A 24,525-nucleotide genomic window follows, 5' to 3' on the forward strand; every position below is an offset into this window, starting at 1 on the left:
TGTAGGAAGGCCCGCCGGCGCCCTGCGAAAGGCCCCCGCGGCTGCCAGAAATAAAGAACCCCTCCATTCCCCCCGGGGGGTGGGCGTGAGGAGGCCAGCTCCTAAAGACTGGTGACGGCCAACTAAAAATGTGAGTACGTTTTTTAAAAAAGTCTTGAGGTACACAGAGTCATAGCCAATTCCTTTCACTGCCCTTATGACAGGCCAGTCACTCTTCTGAGAGTTTTACCTACCTGTACTCATTCATTTTCTGTTTTTTAAGATTTATTTGCTTATCTGAGAAAGAGAGAGAGCACGAGCTCTCAAGAAGGGGCAGAGGGAGAGGGAGAGAGTGTCTCCAGCAGACTCCATGCTGAGCGCAGAGCCTGACTCAGGGCTCGATCTCGTAACCCTGAGATCACAACCTGAGCAGAAACCAAGAGTCAGATGCTTAACCAGCTGTGCCAACCAGGAGCCCCTGTACTCACTTAATCCTCAAACACCCTCTGAGGCAGGTGCTGTATCCCCATTCCCCATGAGAGGAAACAAGGGCACAGACAGGTCATTTGCCCGAGATCACAGAGCTGGTTAGTAGCAAAGAAAGGACCTGAACCTGGGAAGTTGTGCTCCAAGGTCCGTGTTCTTAATCCCAACACCATGCTACTTTTCTGACAGGCGGATTATGCAGGATTTACCAAAGAAGAGATCTCCAGCTCAGGGCCATTATACCATCCCCCGGTGCCGCTGGTTTGGGAGGGTCGTGGATCTGACTCACTCGCTAGAGCCTTTAGAATTCATTGTTTCATATATATATATAGTATAACATATATATATATATATATATATATATACACATATACATATATGTATATTTGAGTTCAAATGCTAAAACTGATTTTTTTAAAAAGATCTGTTACAGAGAGAGAGTGCACACACACATGGGGGAGGGGCAGAGGGAGAGGAAGAGAACATCTCAAGCGGACTCTGCACTGAACGTGGAGGCTGACACTGGGCTCCATCTCATGACCCCAAGACCACAATCTCAGCTGAAAGCAAGAGTCATCGCTTCACTAACTGGCCACCCAGGTGCCCCGCCAAAGCTGCTCTTAAATGAGAGGATACTGAAATGATCTTCTGGGGCGCCTGGGTGGCTCAGTGGGTTAAGCCTCTGCCTTCAGCTCAGGTAGTGATCCCAGGGTTCTGGGATCAAGCCCCTCACTGGGCTCTTTGCTCAGCGGGGAGACTGCTTCCCCCCTCTCTCTGCCTGCCTCTCTGCCTACTTGTGACCTCTCTCTGTCAATAGATAAAATTAAAATAAAAAAGAAAATGATGTTCTACCTAAATTTTTCCTAAGGGCATTTCCTAAATGATTAAATATAACAAACATTTCCTGAGCATGTACCGAGCCACAAGCACTAGTCTAAGGGTTAGGGATACAAAGATACACTTTCTGGTGGTTCAGATACTTTGAATAGTGACTAACAGCCAACTTGGGTAGACAGGAGCATCACTGCACCTGGACTGCTGGTGTCCTGGGGAAACCTCTTGAGACACAGCGAAGGGACCCCTCTGGCTGTGTCACTTGTGGGGCGGCCAGGGAAAACCAGCCCAAACAATGTGAGTATACCTGACGTCATGGAAGGTTGCTTTCAGCGAAATGATTCGGACAAGGGGAGAATGAAATGTGAGAACAGGAGACTCAAACCCAAATCTACAATTACCTTCTTAAAAAACAGCAGCAACAACAACAATGACGACAAACCAACCACAAAATTAGTTTTGTGGTGAAGTCTGGGGGAAGGAAATAAGCAAGCTTGTGAGGTGTGAGGCTTGTCCCAGTTCTTAGATCTCCTGATCTGTTTCTGAATGGTCACCGTATCCCTCGGCTTCCTAATTTCCAGACATGCCCCCAAATAATACACTCTATGATCGTCACAAAACTCTATGATTGTCAGACTCTTCTAACTCATGATTGCTTCCAAGTAGATGTTACTGAAAACTTACTGTAGCAAACTCCTGAGCACACATTAATGTGAAGTTCTCCAGCGTGTGCTCCGAAATAGGGACCTTCTCATTCCATCCAGGATGTGGCAATGAACTGTTTTAATTACCCAGCAGCTCTGTGTTAAAGTCCAATTGAGTTAAATAGACAGTAGTATTAACTGAACAGTAAAGGGCATTTAATTAAAGTCTACCCGGATAAAAACCCTAGCACCAAAATGCAGCCAGAAATTGCTAATGTCTAAAGAAAGATACCCTCATACATACAACAGTATGATAAAGGTCCTAACATATTCATGAAAACAGCGGGAAAAGCCTTTCTTATTCTTTTGTTCCAGCAACATAAATAAATGACAAAGATCCTAGAGACAAAATACAGTGTTACAACTCCCTACATGGAAATAAACGGCACAGCTCTGTGACCCAGGGCTGTGCTGTACGGTTCCACGCAGGCCTGAAAGTGAGACAAATGTCAAGTAATTACTAGAAAGTTATCTTCTTTGTAATTGATCTTTGCCAATGGAAGCCTAATAAAGACCATTGAGCCAAATCAATTTTTCTTATAATGATACATTTAAAAGAAAAAGACGTGTATGGATTGAACAAAATACCAGAGACTTCCCCAGCATCAGCCAAGGAAAACAAAACACAAATGGTTTGGGGGCGTTTCTGCATTTATGGATTCATGGAAATATAATAAAAAATCAAAAGTGACTACCATGCTTAAAATGAGCCACAGATTTTCAAAAGCACCAATTATCTTGTCCTTTTTACTCTTCAAAGCACAGCGCCCCCCAAATACTGATTTTGTTTAGAAAAGGGACATGTAGCGTGATACAGTGCCTCCAATCAGTGCTGTGAGGCACAAAGGGTGCCCAGGCTTGGTCTGTCCATGGTCTGGTAAGGGCTAGAAGCTCGGTAAGTGCCTAAGAGCAAAGCTGCCCTTTGTGTACACCTGTTAAGAACCAAGTAAGCTGTCTCCAATCAGAGCCTTCAGCACTTTCCTGTAAGACGTTTGTGTAACAGGCAATGGCCAGAAAGTGTGTGTTTATAATTGTCTTTCAGAGAAAAGTACCGGGAATGACAAAAGGAGAAAATCACCTCTACACTGATTTCCTTTTTCATTCACAGGGTAAATGCGGATTCAGGCATTAAAGCTGTGTTTTCTTTCTTTCTTTCTTTCCTTTTTTTTAAAGATTTTATTTATTTATTTGACAGAGAAAGAGATCACAAGTAGGCAGAGAGGCAGAGAGAGAGAGGGGGGAAGCAGGCTCCCCACTGAGCAGAGAGCCCGATGCGGGTAAAGCTGTGTTTTCTATTCCCAGAAGCAAGCCCCCACTCTACTTGTTTGAAGGGCCAAGCAACGGAGTCTGAAGTCAAAGCAGGAACCACAGCTCTTGGTCCTGGAAACACATGCAACTACTCAATAAATATTCACCTCTCCACGCGAGGTCCGACTGGGTCCCCTCCCCATGCTCTCCACACCCCTAGGTAAAGCGACGATGATTTCAAGGCCTGTATTAACCTCTCCCCGGCCCCCCTCCTCCAAGGCTGCCAGGGACACACACTTATGTCCCACCTCCTGATGCCCACCCTCCCCAGCTGCAGACAGCAGCTGCTGTGACCAGAGGCTCCTTCCTGCTGGTGGAGACCATGCCCACCTGCGAGAAGGCCACACGTGCTCTCCCATGAGAACATCCTAGTACCAACCTGAGCCTTTTATCTACGGCCTTTCATTTAACTCTCATGCCAAGCCATGAAGTGGACCCCACCATGAAGCCCATTTTACAGATGAGGGAACAGACACAGAGGCCTCTTGCCTATCTCCAAGATAAGCTCTCCTGCATTGGGCCAGACGGCGCTCTCAAAGCGGAAACAAGGAAACTTCTGTTTCATTCCTCCCTTTCCGCCTTCCACGACCATCTTCTCTCCCCGGCTGCCTAATAACCACTGTGCTCAGCAAAACAGGTTCAGTTTCCTCCACAAAGGCAGCCACTTTCCCAGCTATTTCCAGCCCGCACACTCTTCATCTTAGACAACTCCCTCCTGTGATAATCGCTTCCTTCTCTTCTAAGATGGCAGTTACCAACACAAACCACTTCTGAGCACACGCGGAACCCTCCATGGAAGCCAGTTGTGCAGTATAAACCCCTTTCTGCAGGGAGCCCCAGGGGAGAAGCAGGTGCATCCGGGGGTGGGGGTTCCCGGCAGGGGAAGCTCAGAGGCTGGGAGTCCATTGACACAGAAATCGCCAGGAAAATGCGAGAATAGAGCTGCAGACTGTATTTAAAGCTGGACCCCTCACAAGTCTTGTTAGTTTGTTCATCTTACGAACATATCTCAAAGGCCTCCTGGGGGGTGGCATCAGGGAACGACATAGTATCGTCCTCAGGCACCTGCTTCGGAAGGCCCGGAGAGCAGGGAAGCAGATTCCTGGGCTCCACTCCAGACCTTCAGAATCAAACTCCTGGGGGTAGGGATACAGGAAGCTGAGCTTTAAACAAGGACCTGGAGATTCTGAAGACCATGGAGCAACCCTGGGTTAGGTGCTGAAACAGACCCACCCATTATAGAAATAGAAAAGACACATTTCTGACATATAAGGCCTTCACAGGTCAGGGGTGTGTGTGCAGTGGGAGCTGACATGGCCACCCACAACTAAGTATGGAAGCCAAGTGGTGGGCTGCTAAACCAGCTCTCCAGGCATGGTCTGGGGAGTTTCCTACTCCTCAAGAATTCTGCGGGTTGCAAACTTGACAAGTCCCACTCATATTTGGAAGGCATCATAATATCTGTGTGTGCACGCTTTCCTGAGACATTCTATGGTTTTTGTTTTCTAAAAACATCTTCCTTTACCTCGGGCCCAATTTCTTCCACTGGGTTTGTGAACCAGAGATCATCTATGTAGTATTTTCATCTATGTCCACTAAGATACTAATGTTTCTAACTTGATAATTTCTTCATAGACTCTGAGTAGATCAACAAATGCATTTAATAGAGATTTCTCCAATGACGACATAAGAATGGCTAACAGACATATGGAAAAATATTCGTCATCATTAGCCATCAGGGAAATTCAAATCAAAAACACATTGAAATACCACCTTATACCAGTTAGAATGGCAAAAATTAAAGGCAAGAAACAACAAGTGTCAGAGAGGACGTGGAGAAAGGGGAACCAACCCTCTTACACTACTGATGGGAATGCAAGTTGGTGCAGCCATTTTGGAAAACAGTGTGGAGATTCCTCAAAAAATTAAAAATAGAGATACCCTATGACCCAGCAACTGCACCACTGAGTATTTACCCCAAAGATACAGATGTAGTGAAAAGAAGGACCATCTGTACCTCAATGTTCATAGCAGCAATGGCTACAATAGCCAAACTGTGGAAAGAACCAAGATGCCCTTCAACAGATGAATGGATAAAGAAGATGTGGTCCATATATACAATGGAGTATTACTCAGCCATCATAAAAGATGAACACCCACCATTTGCATCGACATGCACGGAATTGGAGGGGATTATGCTGAGTGAAAAAAGTCAAGCACAGAAAGTCAATCATCATACGGTTTCACTTACTTGTGGAACGTAAGGAATGACATGGAGGACATTGGGAGAAGGAAAGGAAAGGTGAGTTGGGGGAAATTGGAGGGGGGAGACGAACCAAGAGAGACTGTGGACTCTGAGAAACAAACTGAGAGTTTTGGAAGGGAAGGGTGTTGGGGGTTTGGTGAGCCTGGTGATGGGTATTCAGGAGGGCATGCACTGCATGGAGCACTGGGCTTATACATAAACAATGAATCCTGGAACACTACATCAAAAACTAATGATGTACTGTATGGTGACTAACATACCAAAAAAATGCATTTAGGATATTTTTCTGAAGTTTTTCTATCTGTAAGGTAATAGTTTTTTAAACAACATAAGCAACACTGAAAAATATTCATAATTCTACAACTCTAACAGAACTGTCATTTTGAGTATTTTCATTTCCAATCTTTTTTCATCTGTACTTATTTGAACGCAGTTATGCTTGATGAATATCTACAACATCGTAACACATTTTTGACCAATATACTATCCTGAGCAATTTCCATCTTGTTATATAATTTCTCCTATTATTTTTGTGGCTGCATTACATTTTGTGAAGTCTAGGTGTCATTATTTACTTAATCATTCTCTTATGGTTGAATGTTTAATTTGGATTCCTACCAGTTCTTCAAAAGTATAAATAATAGCATTTTTAAAAATGTGTTTTCTTCCTACCCTTAGACTAGAATCCCAAACATTGGCTTATCTAAGGAAAACAGAATTGAAAGACAGTGGAATATCAGCCCACCCCCTTTTTTTAGCTATTGAAAAACTAACTTTTTCTACATAGCATCTTACAAGTTGTCATTTACCAAACACCTACTGTGTGCCGGCCCACCTAATCCTCTTAACACACTTAAAAGTAATGTTACTCTCTAGTGTACAGAGGGGGGGTCTGGGTCTCAATGTGGAGTGGGGGCCGAAGGCCCACCCCTGTTGTAATTCATGATTGGGGGGGGGAGGGTCCAGGGACGAGGGCACCAAGACATGTGTGGTGGACATCGGCGCTGTTTGCCTGTCGTTTCCAGCTCTCCCCCACTTCCAGGCACCTGGAGGGACCGTCCCTCTGGCCCCTAAGGTTGGATGGAGCCAGTGGGCTGTTGAGTGGCAGTCCTGCATCACTTCCAGGTCAGAACATCTAATTGATGGTGTCAACGAGTGAGGGGATGTTACTCCTTCATCCCAGGTCCCCAACTGAGATGCTTATTCTGGGCAGAATCCCCAGCGGGCATCAGCGCTCCCGCAGCTTGAGCAGGAAATATACTTTTGTTGTCACAAGTCACCAAGACTTTGAAGCTATTTGTTACCTTAGCATAAGCTCACTTATCCTGGCCTAGACAGAAGCACAGCCTGAAAAACTGACTGAGAAGGACTTCATGGGGTAGGGTGGGGGGCAGGAGTGAAGCTAACACTGTGAGCCACCCCCGGGGCATTCGTACCTTTCCAGACATAGGCCTGTCAGCTCGCACAAGGGAGGGCAGCGCTTTGTGCGCCGTATGGGGTGAGGGCGGCGGGGTGAAGAAAGCCTGGGAGCTGGGGTGCCGGACAGAGGACAGGCTCAGGTTGCTGCGGAGGAGAGCCCTGGCTAATTGGCCAAAAGGGGTAGACCTTGCTGTCAGACTCACCTACCAAACAAGTGTGCCCTAGAAAGACACGAGCTATCATTCATAGTGAAACCTCTTCCCGGGGCATCTGTGGTGCTCAGTCAGTTGATCGTCTGGCCCTTGATTTCAGCTCAGGTCATGATCTCAGGGTCTTGGGATTGAGCCCCGCCTCTGCTACCTGCTCAGCAGGGAATGTGCTTGGAATTCTCTCTCCCTCTCCCTCTACCTCTCCCACTCCTAGCTCTCTCTCTCTCGGTTCCTCTGCCTCTCCCCCTGCTCACTCTCTCACAAATAAATAAAATCTTAAAAAAAAAAAGTCTTCCCTCCCCAAACTACTACCTTCTGGAAAGATGGGCTCAGGGGAACAGAGACCTGGCATTATCTGTCCAGGGCTCAGATACAAGCTGTTACTCCAAGTCAAATGACCTTGGTTCTTTTCTGTATCTGAGCATCAAATTCTCATCTAGGAAATGGGAATAAAAACATTTTCATAAGATGTTGGGCTAATTAAAAGAGGAAGAATGGACTTACAACACAGTAGGTCTTCAATATACTGTACCTATTGTTTTTATTATGAAGCAAGTTTCCTCCCAGGCTCATCCTCTTCAGAACACAGGAAAATGGGCAGAATCCTCGCACTAGTTTAGCAAAATGAAGTCCCAGAAGGGCAAGGCCTCCTTCAACTGGCTTTATCTTAAAACTAGTCACTCTGAAAACAGACTCTGTCTTTTAGGGCAACTGAGGTCAGGGAAGCCTCTGGCCATCAGGGAACTGTCCAAGGGCAGCATTATTTGCTGTAGTAGCCAATATCAAGGCCATGTAGCTTGCAGGCCTGGATAAAAACCCTCTTCCTCCCTAGGCAGGCCCCCAACCTGAGCAGGCCGTGACAGCAGATGACCAGAGCTGGCAACGACAGCGCAGGCGAGTCCTTTCCACTGGCACCACTGGTTTTTATCCAGGCCTGCAAGCTACATGGCCTTGATATTGGCTACTACAGCAAACAATGCTGCCCTTGGACAGCTCCCTGATGGCCAGAGGCTTCCCTGACCTCAGTTGCCCTAAAAGACAGAGTCTGTTTTCAGCTGGCAACGATAGCGCAGGCGAGTCCTTTCCACTGGCACCAGACAGCTTCCCCAGGTGACTTAGCTCGGAGAGGCCTCTGCAGGTCACACGTGGCCTCTGGCCCCGCTCACTGTGCCTCCTGGTGAGGATCACCCCCTCACCAGCCACCACTCTGCCACCACCACACTTTCCCGGGCATGCCTTTTGCTCTCAGGAACTCAGGAGCCGCTACATTATATCCTTCCTTCTTACAAGAGTGATTTTCCGAAGTTTTTGGTACGTTGATAACCCATCCTTGTTTTTCCGGTGTGGAGTTTTCCCCTCTCATCTCTGATGTGCTGCATAACGTAGTTACTTAGTGGGGTTGACAATCTTCTGGACATTATTTGTAACAGCCACCAAAGGGAAACAATCCAACATCCATCAACCTAAGAATGAATAAACACAATGGGGCCTCTCCAGACAATGGAATATGATTCAGTGGAGAAACACAGACACAGGCTACAACAGGATGAGCCTTTAAAACGTACCCTAAATGAGAGAAGGGAGGCACAAAAGGTCACAAATTATATTACCCCACTGATCCAAAGTATCCAGAATAGGCCAGTCTATAGGGAGAGAAAGCAGATGAGCGGTTCCCTGGGCCTGGAGTAGGCAAGACATGGGGAGTGACGGCTGATGGGCACTGGGTTTCTCTTGGGGGTGATGAAAATGTTCCAAAATTAGTTCTGATGAACACCCCGCTCTGAACAGACTAAAAGCCACTGGTTTGTAGGCCTTAAAAGGATAACTCTCACGATATGTGAATCATATCTCAACAAGGCAATTATTTAAAAACAACAACAACAACAACAACAAAAACAAACCTCCAGGTACAGGAATTTCTGAAACACCATGAGAGTGTTTGCAAGTCAGAGATGACAAGCCTTGTGGGATATGCTTTCCAGGGCTCAAGGAGGGAAGAGGTGGGTGAACATGTGGCTGGGGGCAGGTGGCCACTGGCCCCTAGAACACGCGCCGACCTGGAGAGGACAGCCATACTGCTCCCTCCAATTACTGCCCCTTGGGCCCAATATCACCAGGTTTTCCACGGTTTTCAGGAAAAGCCAAACACTTGAGTCGTCATCGAAATTTCCCTATTTCGGTGTCTGTAACTAACTCAATATTTTGAAAAAGCACAGACTGACTTCTGCCTTTCACTGCTGAGTCAACAAATGCTGCCCGAAAGCCTACTGTGTGCCAAGCACCATCCCAGCGTCGGGGCCTCAAGGAAGCAGCTCCCTTTCTTTCTGTGCAGACGGTGCTATTGTGGGGCCAATGGGGCTGTACCAAGTACACTGAGCTCCCAAGAGCATGGCAAACTGAGACCCTGAGTTGCCATGGGAACCAGCATTGGCAAAACACACAGGTAGATGGGGCTGGTGGCCCGGAAGCTGGCGCAGGACCCTCCCTGTGGGGTCTCAGGTCTTCCTAAGAGAGGCCCGAGTGTACTCAGAGGTGGCCGTGAGACCAGACCAGGGCAGAACAAGCCTGAATGCCCCAGCGCAGGCTTCTGGAGCCAGGCTGATGCACAGAGGCCAACCTGCCCTCGGGGATCTCAGTACATCACATTTTAACGAGAGCCTCATGGCACTTCGTGAAGTGGGCCAACCTTGGGAAATGTCTGTTTTTCTTACCCTCTCTTGTTAAACAGAATGACTCTGTCTGGCTGTTGTGGTTCAAAGCAGCTCCCCCCGGAAAGGGCTCGAACTAGCCTGTTTTATTTAATTTCACAATGTTCATGGTTCCCGGGGAAAATGTTTTGTTACAAGGGTGGTTATTGTCTTAATGGGCTTGGGTATTTGTCCTGCGGTCGTTGTGACGTTCTGTTCCCCCAGAAGTTCTGTTCTCAAGAACATTCTCAGAGAGGCCCAGTGAATCAGGACCTCAGAACTGATATGCTGGTACCAGTTTCCAAGTGGGCACCTACAGTATACTCTACTTGGCCTATGACAACTTAGGGAGAATATAAAATTACCATCATCTAAAATTTAATTGCTCAGTGAGAGAACTGACCATATCTGTGCTTTTCTAAAACAAAAATAAGTCTCTCTTTATTAATGGGTCCAACTCAATAAGCAATCTTTAAATGTTTAAAAAAAAAAAGGCTACTTTTTAATACGTCATACGTCATGTGGCAGATTAAAGATGGCTGCAGATTCCTTGCTACTCCTACCACTGAGAAATTCAATCTAAGTGCCCTCCGCTTGAATCTGGGCTGATCTTAGTGACTTGCCTGAGTAAACGTGACCCAAGTGCTATTCTGGAATTTCCAAGACTAGCTCAAAAAAGTCTTACAGCTTTAGCCTTGCTTCTCTGGAACACCCAGGACCCCATGCTATGAGGAAGCCAAAGTTAACCACACAGAAAGACGAGATGCTCAGCTAGCCTTCTCGACTCCAGCCACGCTCACAAAGGAGCCGTTTACACATGTGAAGAAGCGATGTCTCCTAGCCCAGTCAGCATCACACCCTAACCCAGAACACCCTGACCCAAAACTGCCAGCTGAACCAAGTCAACCCAAAGAACCACGCGATGGTACGCTGAAATATGTGTTGAGCCCTAAGTTTTGGGATGGTTTCTTAAAGGAGAACAGATTCTTGCAACAGGCAGGAAAAGAGAATGCGATTATTTTTCATAATCCTTCATGTAGTAATTTTATAATTACTTAATTTACAATAAAAGGAAAAAATGGTGAATTTGGACAAATGATAGTTCCTCATATTCACCCCAATATCTACTTCATAAGTTACAGATGTCATTCGAAGACCAGAAGTAACCATTAAATTAGTCAAGTGTTTATTAAACACCCGTTACATATAAAACTAAGATGTGGCCTGAATGAACTATCTGCAGTCATAGGAGTAGAAAAGGGCACAGAAATGAATTAGTTCAAAGTCCTACAGTGAAAGGAATTACTCAGCACATATACAGAAGAACAATGTTACAACACTACATGTACTAAAATAAACACACAAACAGAATATTCCAGGTTGCAATCTTCTCAACAGCAGGTAATGATTCTCATCACTCTTTAGGACTTCCAAACCTCCACGTTAAGGAAGGGTTTTCAACATGTATTTATGGCTAGAGCAATGAAATACTTAAGCATGGACTGAATTTCTATTACAGTTTTTTAAAATTAATTAATACTTTTTAATTTAATTTTATTTATTTGGTTTTTAAATTGGGTGTGGAGCCCAACGCGGGGCTTGAACTCACTATCCTGAGATCAAGAACTGAGCAGAGATCAGGAGCGGGGCGCTTCACTGAGTGAGTCACCCTGGTGTCTCTCTATTACTGTTTTTTTTAAAAGAAAAGAAAAGAAGAAGAGGAGGAGAAGGAGGAAGGAGGAGGAGGAAGAAGAAGAAGAAAGAAGGAAAAAGAAAGAAGAGGAAGAAGGAACTTTTACTTACTATCATTTTTAAAATTTTATATCAGTATCATTTTTAAATCCGATCAATCAGAGCTGTGGGGAGTGGACAGTGGGACAAACCTCAGCAAATCTCACTTTTTGAGGATTGTTTTACATCAAAGAGTAGATCAGTCAATGGCCGTCTTCACCTGGAAGGACCTTCTTGAGCGGGAGGGCTGGGTGGACCCGCTGGGTTGTTTTCCTTTGACATGATCCTCCCTCCAGGCTCAGTGTCTGTTCCCTCCGGTAAGGTGCCGGCGGGGGGCGGGGGTGTCTAGTAACACATCACTGTCAATACTCACAGGGGTAAGACCGAGGCTGTGGGCTCCAGAAACAGCTTCCAGCAGTCAACATCCCCGCCTCGGCCACATCGCAAACACCCAAGAGACAAGAGAAGCACCGGACTGTGACCTCTTCTTGTTTTCTTACTGCCTTGGGTGTCGACGTTCCAAACTAAGCACTTCCGGGTGGGTCTGCAGCCCCCCACCACGTGCTCTCTGCGCATGTCCGCGACTCCCGGACGCACGTGAGACACGCCCCATCGCGTCAGGCGCGCTTACGCCCTGCAGTTCGGCTCTCACACAAGCAGACGTGGCTCCCCTCAAGCCCCTGTTTCTATGGGCTTTCAGGAAATTTCATTAGTAATGAAATGAGGCCATTTTCTTCTTAATAATTGTGTGAGGGTCACAGTTAAACAGCCGAGACAGCACCAGCCGAAGCCGTTCTGTACGACGCCCAGCCGGCCCTTCTCCGTGGGCGACGCCAGCTTGAACCCGCTAGGGGAGGAATGGCGGGCGGGGAGGGAGGCCTCCCCAGAGCAGGGCAGGGCTGGCGGGCCCCGAACTAAGCCCTAGAGCCTGGGTGCCTCCTCTTCTCTCCCTTTTGTGAGGGGCGGAGTCAGAGAACGACACCCAGGGGTGACTTACAACCACAGCCACTTCTGTTTCTGAGACTTGCAATGCGCGGCGACACAAGGACATGCTTCTCCTCCAGAGGCGTTCTCCTCCGAGAGATCTTTCCAAGCCAGAGGCTACGACGCTGCTTTCCCTCACCAAAAAGAGCCAGAGACTTACACAAAAAAGTCCTGGGACTCTGCACCTGGTCAGGAAAAGCTGCGAGAACAGGAGGCGGCCCGGCTTTTCCCCTGCTCGGGTAGAACAGAGCAGCAACAGCAAAGGGAACGGAAATCACAGTCGGCCTTGAAGTCCGGATATAACCCGGGCTTCTGGCTTTGAGGGGATTTGGCTGTGGAAGTTCTGAGAGGAGCCACGGCTGCCCGTGTAACCACAGAGATCTTGAGGAAACCTAGGGTGAACGGCGCCAGAACACAGGGTAGGGAAAAGCACAGAAAGGTCGAACAGGCCTGCCCATCTCCTCCGCAGTCACAGAGCTGAGGAGGCCACTTGGAGCTGAAGGAGGTACATTTGGAGAAACAGAAGGAAGAGCTCGCTTCACACGGTGGCAGAAAAACCCTGAGACTCGTGCCAAAGGGGCCAGAACAGGCAGAAAACTCCAAGGAAGCTCAGAGAAGGTTTAAAGTCGTGGCTGGACAGTGAGTTGCATCTTGGTGTTTTTTGTTTTTTTGTTTTGTTTTGTTTTGTTTTGTCTGATTTTCTTTTTTTATTTGTGGTAGGAACACAACACATGAGCTTCCCGCTGAACCACTCTGCACAGCGGACTTCTAGAACTCATTCATCCTGCAAGACTGAAACTTGATATGGTGAAGAACGACTCCCCATTCCCTCCTCCTCCCAGCCCCTGGCAACCACCAGGCTTCTCTCTGCTTCTCGAAGTTCAACTATTTTTTTAGATTCTTCAAATATGCAGTGTCAGGTGATACCTGTTGGACATGACCCTCTTATTTCTTGTAGTATAATGGCCTCCAATTTCATCAGTGTTGTTGCCAGATGGCAGGATTTCTTTCTTTTTGGTGGCAGAATAATGTTCCATCACGTGTATATACTACATTTTCTTGTTCATTCATTCATCCATTGGTGGACACCTGGGTTGTGTCTCCATCTTGGCTGTTGTGAGCAGTGCTGCAATAAATGTGGGACTTGTATCTAGGGAAATGAGGCTGCCCAGTGCCCACCCACAGAACCTCATTTGGTGTCATGCCGCCTGCTGGACCAGGATCTGACACAACAGGGCTTTTTAAAATTTTTTCCAGAGCAGGAAAATGATCCTAAATTAAGGGCAGGCTCTTCACACGTGAGGACCTCAAGACGCAGACTGCTCTACCTCTGTCATGGGCTGGGTGCTCCAATGGATGCCTTCCCAAAGTGACAAATTGCTAATTCCAGAAGTCCCGACAATGGTAATAAGAAAGTGCTGGAACTGCACTGCCCAGCATCCTCTTTACCAGGTAGAGGACAGGATCATGGAGTATCTGCTCACCCCACCCACCACTGCCCCTCTCCTGTTCCTCCACCTCTGCTCCCCTTATCCATCTTTCACAGTGGGGGATGTTCACCCACCCATGGCCAGTGTTTCCCTGCCATGCCCTTAGACTTTGGCTAAGCATCGTCATTTTAATTTCATCCAGAAGGATGAAGTGTCTGGAAGGGTGGGAATGGCAGCTACTAATGTAAAGACCTGAACCCAAAATATAGCTACTGTGGCAAAAATAAGTAGGAACTAGGACGCATGTCTAGGAAACATGCTTGTTATCATCCAAATGCCTTTGCCTTTGGGAATTACATGGGCAACGAGGCTTGGGCTGGTAATGACCTGCACATAAGAGTGTGGGAAATCAAAGTTCCAAACTCGACGGTGATCTGTCTGATGCCTAAGGTCCTGCTATGCACAGCTATATTCTGATATCCCTCTGAAAGCTATTTTTAGTAGCAGTCATTATTTAAGGAGGAGAAAGAGAACATTAGAAGTATTCATAAAGGCACAGGAGACTCTGCCCACAGGTGGACTGCCTTTCAAAGGCATCTTTCCCCACAGAGACCTCTTTTTTCCCTTTGAACCATTCAAGATTAGAAGCCTGGGACCTCCACCACAATTTAATGAGATTCAATGAGATGACTTCTGGCAATGGCCACCCGGGAATTTCCCAGGCCCCTGGAATGTGTGTTATTTCAGACTCCAAAACCGAAAGTACCCAGCAATGATGTCAGGTGCTCCACGGCAAAGTGCATGTGCGTTTTAACCGGCTCTTAACTTTGCTTCTTCCTAAGCAGATCACTGTGGCTAGCAGGCAGGAAAAGGGGCCTTTTTGAGCACACAAACATTGCATTCATTGTCCAAACAGGAAAAAATAGATACAGGAATTATTTGCTTAGCTCCTGTGGTTACCAACCTGTGCTGGGGAGAAACACAATAGACCGGGAGACTGTGGTCAGAAGTCACATGCAAGCACTCCATGTCCCTGCATGCATTTCTGCTACCCCCCACCCCACCCCCCACTGCCCTTTGCAACCCTACCTTGCTCCTTCCCCCTAACACATCTGCACTCACTGCCAAATGGGATGTTTACACACAGGCTCAGGTTAGCCGTCTTATTTTCTGCCTCCATATAATTTAAGTGTGCAAGTAAGAACCGGCCAGCACTCTTGATTCCAGATGACCAGAACTCTTGTATTCTAGACTTCTAGGAAGCTTCTCTATAAAAGGATTCTTGCATGGAGTGGGAAATTGGGATGAGTGATGTCTAAGACTTCTACTGATGTCTCTAATTCAGAGAGTTTCTTTTTTCCTCAGAAGCACGTTTCTTCAAAACTCCTCATCATGGAAATTCAAGAATTGCTATGTAGGTATCAACAATGATCTCTGGGGAAGTAGACACGGGAAGACATCCCAGTTCCATGTAGACCCAGCAACTGAGAGGAAGGAAGTAGAGAATTTGTTTGTCAACTGTGCCCCTTTCCCAGCAACCCCCGCCGGGCTCTTTAGGCTTACTCATCTAGGAGATTCTAATCCTGAGGCTCTCTTCATGTGCCTCTATTTGAGCTCCCCAGAAACCCCAACCCTTCCCATGTCAGCTGACAGGCAGTGTTCATTAGTGAGTGGCACCTAGACATAGTAAAACCTTGGCCAAACTTCATGGTCACAGAATGGAAGGTGTCCTATTCTGCAATTCACAGTGCCTCTCCAACAGTGTTCCCAAATTTCCAGCCACCGACACAGAAGCAATGAATTCATCCCCTTCCTAACAGCTGAGGAAACTGTAAAGGCTAAGAGGGAAGGGGATATAGAGAGAAGCCAAAGGGAGGCTGACTTATTCTGTTCCTAAGGCTGGTGTCACCATCAAACAGTAATTCGGAGTGTTATCACTGAGAAATGGCAGAAGCTATAGGACACATTTTCTACATTGTAATGAATGTCAGTCATCTGTTTTCCAGAAAGTTCTTTCATAGACACTTTTGGAGGAATACCTTTATCAACATATATGTTCATAAATGGATCAACACTACTCTGATAAATCGTTCAGAACAGTGGTCCCTTTCCATTTCAAAGATAGGGACTATTTTTTAATGTTAAAAAATTATGTGCTAATGGATCATTGAACATTATATCAAAAACTAATAGTGTGCTCATACTGTGGCTAACTGAATTTAAATTAAAAAAAATCATGTGCATCCCTGTGTGGAAGTAGTTGTACTTCATATCTTTTGATTATTGAGAAAATACTAATGACAGAAGGCTATCGTGAATTCAGCTATGCTTTTTTTTTAAAGATTTTATTTATTTATTTGACAGACAGAGATCACAAGTAGGCAGAGAGACAGGCAGAGAGAGAGGAGGAAGCCAGCTCTCTGCTGAGCAGAGAGCCCGATGCGGGGTTCGATCCCAGGACCCTGGGAATATGACCTGAGCTGAAGGCAGAGGCTTAACCCACTGAACCACCCAGGCGCCCCTCAGCTATGCTTTTAAATTGAATTTATGTTTGATTAGTCACAACAGCATCTACACACACTTGAAAAACTCTAACATAACATTATACATAAGGTGTGCTACTTACTATCCACAAACTGTACTGGTTTCTTGACCCCTTGCTGTGACCCCGCCACCACAAGCCTCCCCTAGGCCAAGGCCCTCAGACTCAGAACCTCTGGGGTCTAACCACTTCTGTGAATTCTGAAAACCATAATTTTACCAGGTGATTTCAAAGGAATTTTGAGTTGACACTGTCAAGAGGAAAAAAGGCAAAAGCATTTACTGTTAATTTTTTCTCCCTTTCATGACACCTTTATATTCCTATTATGGTATCAAGCAATGAAACTGATAGCAACAGAATAGATTTTGCACCACTTTTTGTTGTCTAACCATCAACAAACATTAAACAAGAGAAGATACTAACGAATCACCACACTTGCTGCTCCGAGTGGCTCTTACAGTCTAATTAAAACCCACAAGATCAATGCTGCGCCAAATGAAAAAAATCACCATGGGAACTATGAAGAGTAAAAAAAAAGACTTTTGTTAGCAATCACATAAAATTACCCTGAGTAATCCTCCCTCATCCTATCCCCCGACAAAAACACTCCTCTAGGCTTAAACATAAATAAATGTCAATAACCTGACTCTCATAGATCCTTACTACAGATTGAGAAGAAACAGCCTCAAGTGCGTGAGGTAGGGGTGGGGGAACAGAAGCAGCTGTTTATTCATCTTGTCTGCAAAGCCAGTGTAAGCCCATGTCCTTGTGGCTGTTTTATGTGTTGGTTTCTTTGGTCTTGTGTTTTAATTTGTCCAAACTAGTTCTTCTTTGCCACCAGGACAGAAACAATCAGCCCACAGCGAAAACCTCAGCTTGGCGGTCGAGGCTGGCATGGGGGTGGGGGTGGACTCTCAATGTTGCCTTTTGTTGAGATGAAACCAAAGGGGCCAGGCAGTGGTGGCTGGATGAGACCCCCCTCGGAGCAACCAAAACTGAGAACACAGAATCTATGCCGAACCGACAGCTCAGATCTCAGAGAGATTCCTGTGCCCAGGGCAACTCACTTCCAGGCATCACCTCTAACGTGGATATCACGGATCAGCAGTTGACAGAAAAACCACATTTCTGTAATTTCAGATTTGTGAAGAAAACAAAGAACATAACACTGAATTGACTGGTAAAGCTTCCAGAGAACAATGGGATATCTTAATTTCCATGTATTCTTACTCACTGACAAAGGCAAGGGCAAAACGGAGAATGGCACGGGCATTATTGTCCATTTTAAGACATGATAGGATAGTTCCTCTCCAGACTTCTTGGACCAGGTTGCCCATTTCATATTCCGGTTGCACAGAATACCATTCCCAAGTGACTTGCAGCAACCCAATCCACAAAACCATACCAACTAACATTCCTGCTCCAAGCTCCAGGAATGACTCTGGACCGCATCTGTTTGCTGCAGGCAAACAAATGAAGTCCCCTGGAAGCCAAGACTGAGTCGTGATGAACACCTCACCACCAAGTCCCGACTTGGTGGGCCAACTTGATCGGGCCAACTCAGGGGCCAGATCAGTGTCCGTGACAGCTCAGGATGTGGAACAGATTGCTGATGATGACGTCATTTCACAGCAATTTAAAGTAGAGGTGGAAAGCACCAAATGGTTAGGCAAACTCTCTGAATAACTGCAAAACTCCTCTGAAACCTCACCCTTCCTTGGCAAAGTTCCAAATTAAAAAAGAAAGAAAGGAAGGACGATAGATAGATAGATTAAAAGCGCAGCCTGATAGGGATCCTTGCCTTTATGGACCCACATCTGTATACCACAGAAGAACAAACTGCCAAGGGGAGGGTTGATGGGGCTTTGCCTTTAATTCCTTACTATTATTTTTTAAAGATTTTATCTATTCATTCACAAGTAGGCAGAGAGGCAGACAGAGAGAGAGGAAGGGAAGCAGGCTCCCCACCAAGCAGAGAGCCCAATGCGGGGCCCGATCCCAGGACCCTGAGACCATGACCTGAGCCAAAGGCAGAGGCTTTAACCCACTAAACCACCCAGGTGCCCCAATTCCTTACTATTTTAAAAGTACCCTCAAATAAGTCACATCATGGCATACCTGAAACAGCTGGGCACCGCATCAGACAGCTACAGTCCTTCCCCACTTCTCAAAGTCCAAGTTTCCATGGTGTGGGAACTGACACTCAGTTTTGTGGCCCTGACTCAGGAGAGCCCAGGCTGGAGTGGCTTGGCCTGCTGGTCCACCTGCCACTCTTCCAACTGCGGGACAAGCAGGGAGACGGCCACCTGGGCCACTAACTGCCCAATGCAGCCTGTGTTTGAGCAACTGAAAACATCAAGATTATTTTTAGGTCTTTGAAACTACAACATCGAAAGGCTCGGAGGCCAGACACGCTTTCAGAAGGGTCTTTGCAGAGCCCTGACTCAGCCCCCCCATTGGGCATGGGGGCCACACGCCTGCCCGGCGTCCTCGGGGAGCAGGAGTCAGCAGAAGCCGGCAGCCGGTCTCCCACAGGCCATGTGTTTTCACGTCGGTGGCAGCAGTCTGCAAACATCAACCAGCTCCAATGAAACCAAGCCATTGCCAAAAAAAGCAAAACTCCCATTTCCTCTGTTCCCTCTCTGATGCCAACAGCTCCTTCGCCTCTGTCCCCCAAGTCAGATTAAGTGGGCGTGGCAGTACGTGGCAGCTGTCAAAGAGTGTCACTTGACACTGAGATCAGTGCCAGGAGAGCGCTGCTCAGGCACACAATAGGCCAACGTGTTTCTCCGATTCCCCGTGGAAAATGAACCGCCTTCTCTGAGGGGAAACGCCATGTCCCACAGCATTTGCTTTCTAACAAGAGCCGCTTGTATCCGCAGCTGACTGGAAGAAAGATTCCATTCTGTGCCTCATGAAGAAAATGACAATGGTCCCTCCGTGGCCCGAGTCCTGTAGAAAAGGCGGTGTCCGAGCCTGCAACCCAGGGGCTCTTAGATCCTGACCCCACCCACTTCACCCAAACTCCAGGAGCTGCAGGACGGAACAAAAGCCCACAAAACCCAGCAGCATCACTGGGGCCTCCGGATTTAAGAAAAAGCTTCTGGGTCTACCACCAGCCCACTGCAGATCTCAGGTGGGGTTTACTTGCTTCATTTGGGAGGAGGGCAGGACTGAGATGGGGCTGCAGCTCACCACGAACCTTCCATGCTAACATAGCCCTTGGAGGCCTTTGGGCTTTTCTCCCTGGCTTTTGTCTGTTTTTGTTCCAGAGCTCTTCTCCCCTGGGACACGATGATCCGTCACTTGGCCCTCTTCAGGCACCTCTGACACACATTCCGCTGCCCATGTAGACGCCGCATCTTCAGAAAGATCCAGACTGTATCAAGTAGCCACTGCTACACCCATGGGCCTCCCCCATCCTGCGATGCAGACTGGGAAATGCTTGGAGAACTTGGGGGAGAAATCATACTGCAGTAAATGCTTAGCTCAGCTGACTTCTAGAGGCTTACTGCTGCCTTTCAAAGTGGCCTGGCAGCACCTCCCAAGAAATGTTAGGCCACAGACGTGCTGCTGGAAAAAAGCATGGAAGAAGCTCTTCATTTGCAGTAAGTAACACTGTTAAAATGCACGACAGCCGAATGGAGGCCTGTTCTCGGCCTGAGGTACCCAACAGCACAGTTCCCAGGGCTGTCAAAGGCACTCACAGAGGGATGCTCCTTGTCTGATGGAAATCGATATTGTGCTTACACTGTGGCTTAGGGGGCATTCAGATGTGATGTCAACGTCATATACAGAATTAACAAGAGTGAGCGCTCCCTGGGCCCACAGGTGCAATCAAATACTCCTTTGTGAATATGGAGAAAACCATCACTGCTTTCAGAGGCTTTTTAACGTGCCGGAAGAAGAATAGGAGCATTAATCTCTATTTGCTTTTAATTTTGTGAGTTCATTTTTAAAGATGCATTAGAAGCATTTTTAAAATCAGTAGTGTTGTGCTGTGCTTTTCCTCTTTCTTTTATGGGTAAACACGTTTCACAGCCAGGGATCTTCTGGAATTAAAGAGCATGATCCATTACCATAAAGTATTTAGAGAGATGACAGAGATTTACTCTTTCATATTAGAAGAAAAGTGCATTCACAAGTATCAACGCTTGAGGACAGGACTGGAAACCTAAGTGTACAATGTTTAAAGAACATCTGATGCAAATCTTTTAACCTTATTTCTTTGTCCTTTGACCTTTTGGGTGGCTGAAATGCAGATATGATGGCTGGAGCTAGAGCAGCCATTCTGGACTATGAGGTAATCTTGGAAATGTAGGCCAGCTACAGCTAGTGACAAAAAGGAGCCTGCGGCCTTGAGAACTCTGAGGAGCAATACTGCCACACCAGTCCTATCCTGTAAGAGATGTTTGTCTAAGTAGAGGATAGTTTTTCCTATTGCTCTCCAAGAAACCTTGACCTAAGTTATATACCCCATAACTAAAGCACTTGAAATAAGCATAAGGTTTGGAATGAAAGCTACCAATGAATAAGCAGAGCTATTTGCAGAGGCAGAAACAAAAGAAATGCATTTGCCACCAGAAGTAAGTATATATGTGGGGTCGTGTGTGGTCCGAAACAAAACAAAACAAAACAAAACAAAAAAAGCCTTAGAATGAATGAGATCTAATACAAGTTCAGGTGGACCAGCCAATCACCCATCTGGTCTCTGGAGGAAAGATGCTGCATCCCTTGCCCCTCACATTGATTTTGGGACAGAGTAGATGGTCAGTAAATACCTACCGAATGAATGAATGACATTAAAGTCAAGAAAGTTCAATAAACACCTATGAATAAATGAATTTAAAGTCAGGATAGCAGCTCAACCTATGTGCAGGGTCCGATTATTAAAGGATATCCTTTTTAGTATAGAACAAAATAATAAAATGAGAGACTCTCAAGTTTGTGTAGAAAATGTGTCTTAGAATTAAGTCCCTTTGATGGCTCCAGTTTTGCTGTAGAGAGGCACGAGAGAGAAGAAAATGTAAGAGTTCATGAGAAGGTAACGCTTTATTCTGCAGGATCTGAGAAGAGTGAATTTAGGATTCAGGGTTGTTGGGTATTGATACACTGTCATTCCGATTTCATAAAGCTTCAAGATAAAAGATCAACACACAGAACGTCTTTTGAATCTAAAGAACAGAGGTGAAAAGTAGAGATCCCTTTGGAATTCCTGTCTGAAGAAAATGCTGCAGAGAATCTGGAAATACCAAGATCCATAACAACGACAGTCATCCTAAATCAATCCAGCTCAGAGCAGAAGTTTTGTCAGATGGGAGACTTCTATCATGTAAAAGAGCTAAATGTAACAGGTAGTGGGGGTGGATGAAAAACAAGGATAGTGTATTTATTACCCTCCTCTAGAGGATCAACCACAGTTTCTTGATTAAACAGAACATTACCCATGTCTTAGTGATCTTTAGATTTGTCAAACATCTTTCTTTCTAACTTATATTATAAAATCTAAGCCCAACTTTCCGTGACAGTACAGAAAATTAAGGTGTCATAAGGTCTATTAAAGGTAAAGGTTGAAATTATAGAATTGAGCAGAACATGGGGCCTATCAGATTTTAAAATTAAGAGTAAGGTTCTGAGTATTTTTATTTTTTTCATTTAATTTTATTTTTTCAGTATTCCTAGATTCATTGTTTATGCACCACACCCAGTGCTCCATGCAATACGTGCCCTCCTTAATACCCACCACCAGGCCCTCCTAACCCCCCAACACCCCCAAAACCCTCGGTTTGTTTCTCCAGAGTCCACAGTCTCTCATGGTTCATCTCCCTGTCTGATTCCCCCCAATTCACCTTTCCTTTCCTTCTCCTAATGTCCCCCATGTTATTCCTTATGCTCCACAAGTAAGTGGAAGCATATGATAATTGACTCTCTCTGCTTGACTTATTCTCTAAGCATAATCTCCTCCAGTCCTGTCCATGTTGATACAAAAGTTGGGTATTCATCCTTTCTGATGGCTGCCCAATGTTCCACTGTATAAGTGCTAAAACAAACAATCCTAAAATTTGTATGGAACCAGAAGAGAACCCGAATTGCTAAGGAAATGTTGAAAAAGAAAAACAAAACTGGGGGCATCATGTTACCTGATTTCAAGCTTTACTACAAAGCTGTGATCACCAAGACAGCATGGTACTGGCACAAAACAGACACACACACCAGTGGAATAGAGTAGAGAGTCCAGATATGGACCTGCAACTCTGTGGTCAAATAATCTTCAGCAAAGTAGAAAAAAATATCCAGCAGAAAAAAGACAGTCTCTTCAAAAAATGGTGCTGGGAAAATTGGACAGCTATGTATAGAAGAATGAAACTCTACCATTCTCTTACACCATACACAAAGACAAACTCGAAATGGATAAAAGACCTCAACAGGAGGCAGGAATCTATCAAAATCATAGAGGAGAACATAGGCAGTAACCTCTTCGACATCAGCCACAGCAACTTCTTTTAAGATATGTCTCCAAAGGCAAAGGAAACAAAAGTGAAAATAAACTTTTGGGACTTTGTCAAGATCAAAAGCTTCTTCACAGCAAAGGAAACAGTCAACAAAACAAAGAGGAAACCCACGGAATGGGAGAAGATATTCGCAAACGACAGTACAAAGGGCCCATATGCAAGATCTATAAAGAACTCCTCAAAGTAAACATCCAAAAAACAGATAATCATGTCAAAAAATGGGCAGAAGACGTGAACAGACACTTCTCCAAAAAAGACATACAAATGGCTAACAGACACATGAAAAAATGTTCATCATCATTAGCCATCAGGCTCTGAGTATTTTTTAAAAATCCTTAATTGTATTAGGCAATTTCATACCAAACATACACAACACACACACACACACACACACACACACACACACACACACACACACACTTCCCCCTCCTTCACAAAAATTCCTACCTGGGCAATTTTACTGCTTGGAGACAAAGGAGTATAAGCAAAGGTGATCTATTTCAGGCTATAAATGGGTAAGCCAGTGTCCCCCAAAGGGTGACTCAGAAAGCAGATGGTTTAAGTGGTTCATGGACAAACTTAAGTCCTTTCAAGTAAGTCCACTTGTAAAAAAAAAAAAAAATACTAAGCACATTTGGAAATTAATAGTCCACGTGGCAGGCAGTTCAGAAACATAAAACCTAGGTCAGAGACGGGAAATCTGTCCAGTCCAAGGTCAGGTTTGGTTGGAGGGACAGGCTGGCGGGGTACCATGACCTCAGCCTCAGAACTCGCAGACCAGTATCAGTACAGCACTAAGTCAGGCCAGCACCCCGGGCCATCCCAGCTTTCTGGGCCACTCTCCAGAGCTCATAGGACCACAAGACTGTCATCCTCCACAATCCTGGGGACCCGTGTATCCCTTGAGACCTCAACAGGCACTCTCTGTTCCCTGTTTTTTTGTTTCCCCTTAAAGTACATGCCATCTTCCTAATATCTAGGAAACAAGGCTTCCAGGAAAATAATCCGAGTAAGAGAGGTTTTTGTGTTTTAATGTCTATAAAATGCTTTTTACCCCCCCCCCAAAATCGAATTTGATCTGTCTGAACCAAATGCTATCTTACATGATTCTTTTTACCATAGTCTAGAAGTAGATTAACCTATTATTTCAGTATCCCATGTATTCATTTATTAGCAGATGCTTATTGAAGGAATACAAATTTATTCCCTATATGTTTATTGAGTAGAAGACCTATCATGTGCCAGGCATTGTGCTACCCTGCTTTTTTGAGCTTATAGCCCGACTCATAGAATGACTCTGCTCTGATCTCTAAGGAGCAGGTCCAGACTTCACCTTTCTCTGTCCCAGACAGCAACACGTGACATGGACAATGTGCAAGGTCATCGTTCTTCCATTGGCCACTTCTCCAAATACCTCAAAACTTGTTATTATTT

The 24,525-nt window shown here is 45.7% G+C and overlaps 1 protein-coding gene across 11 annotated transcripts in view; it reads right to left on the bottom strand.

The window, feature by feature from the left end:
* ZDHHC14 (zinc finger DHHC-type palmitoyltransferase 14) overlaps positions 1-24,525 on the bottom strand; it is a 276,013-nt gene that overhangs the window by 180,745 nt on the left and 70,743 nt on the right. Inside the window, exon 2 of one of the 11 annotated variants that reach the window (XM_045080131.1) lies at positions 18,698-20,631. The exons of 9 other annotated variants lie outside the window; for them this stretch is intronic. Coding sequence is in view for 1 of the 2 variants with exons in the window: in XM_045080125.1 (XP_044936060.1) it covers positions 11,997-12,199 (203 nt within the window). In the remaining variant the exon portion in view is untranslated. Of the gene's footprint in view, positions 1-11,996; positions 12,286-18,697; positions 20,632-24,525 lie in introns of those variants that run through there. One more of the 11 variants, XM_045080125.1, reaches the window with a different exon arrangement.

The sequence above is a fragment of the Mustela putorius genome, unplaced genomic scaffold (assembly GCF_011764305.1).
Source record: "Mustela putorius furo isolate JIRA1106 unplaced genomic scaffold, ASM1176430v1.1 tig00000450_pilon_pilon_pilon, whole genome shotgun sequence".
Taxonomy (NCBI): domain Eukaryota; kingdom Metazoa; phylum Chordata; class Mammalia; order Carnivora; family Mustelidae; genus Mustela; species Mustela putorius.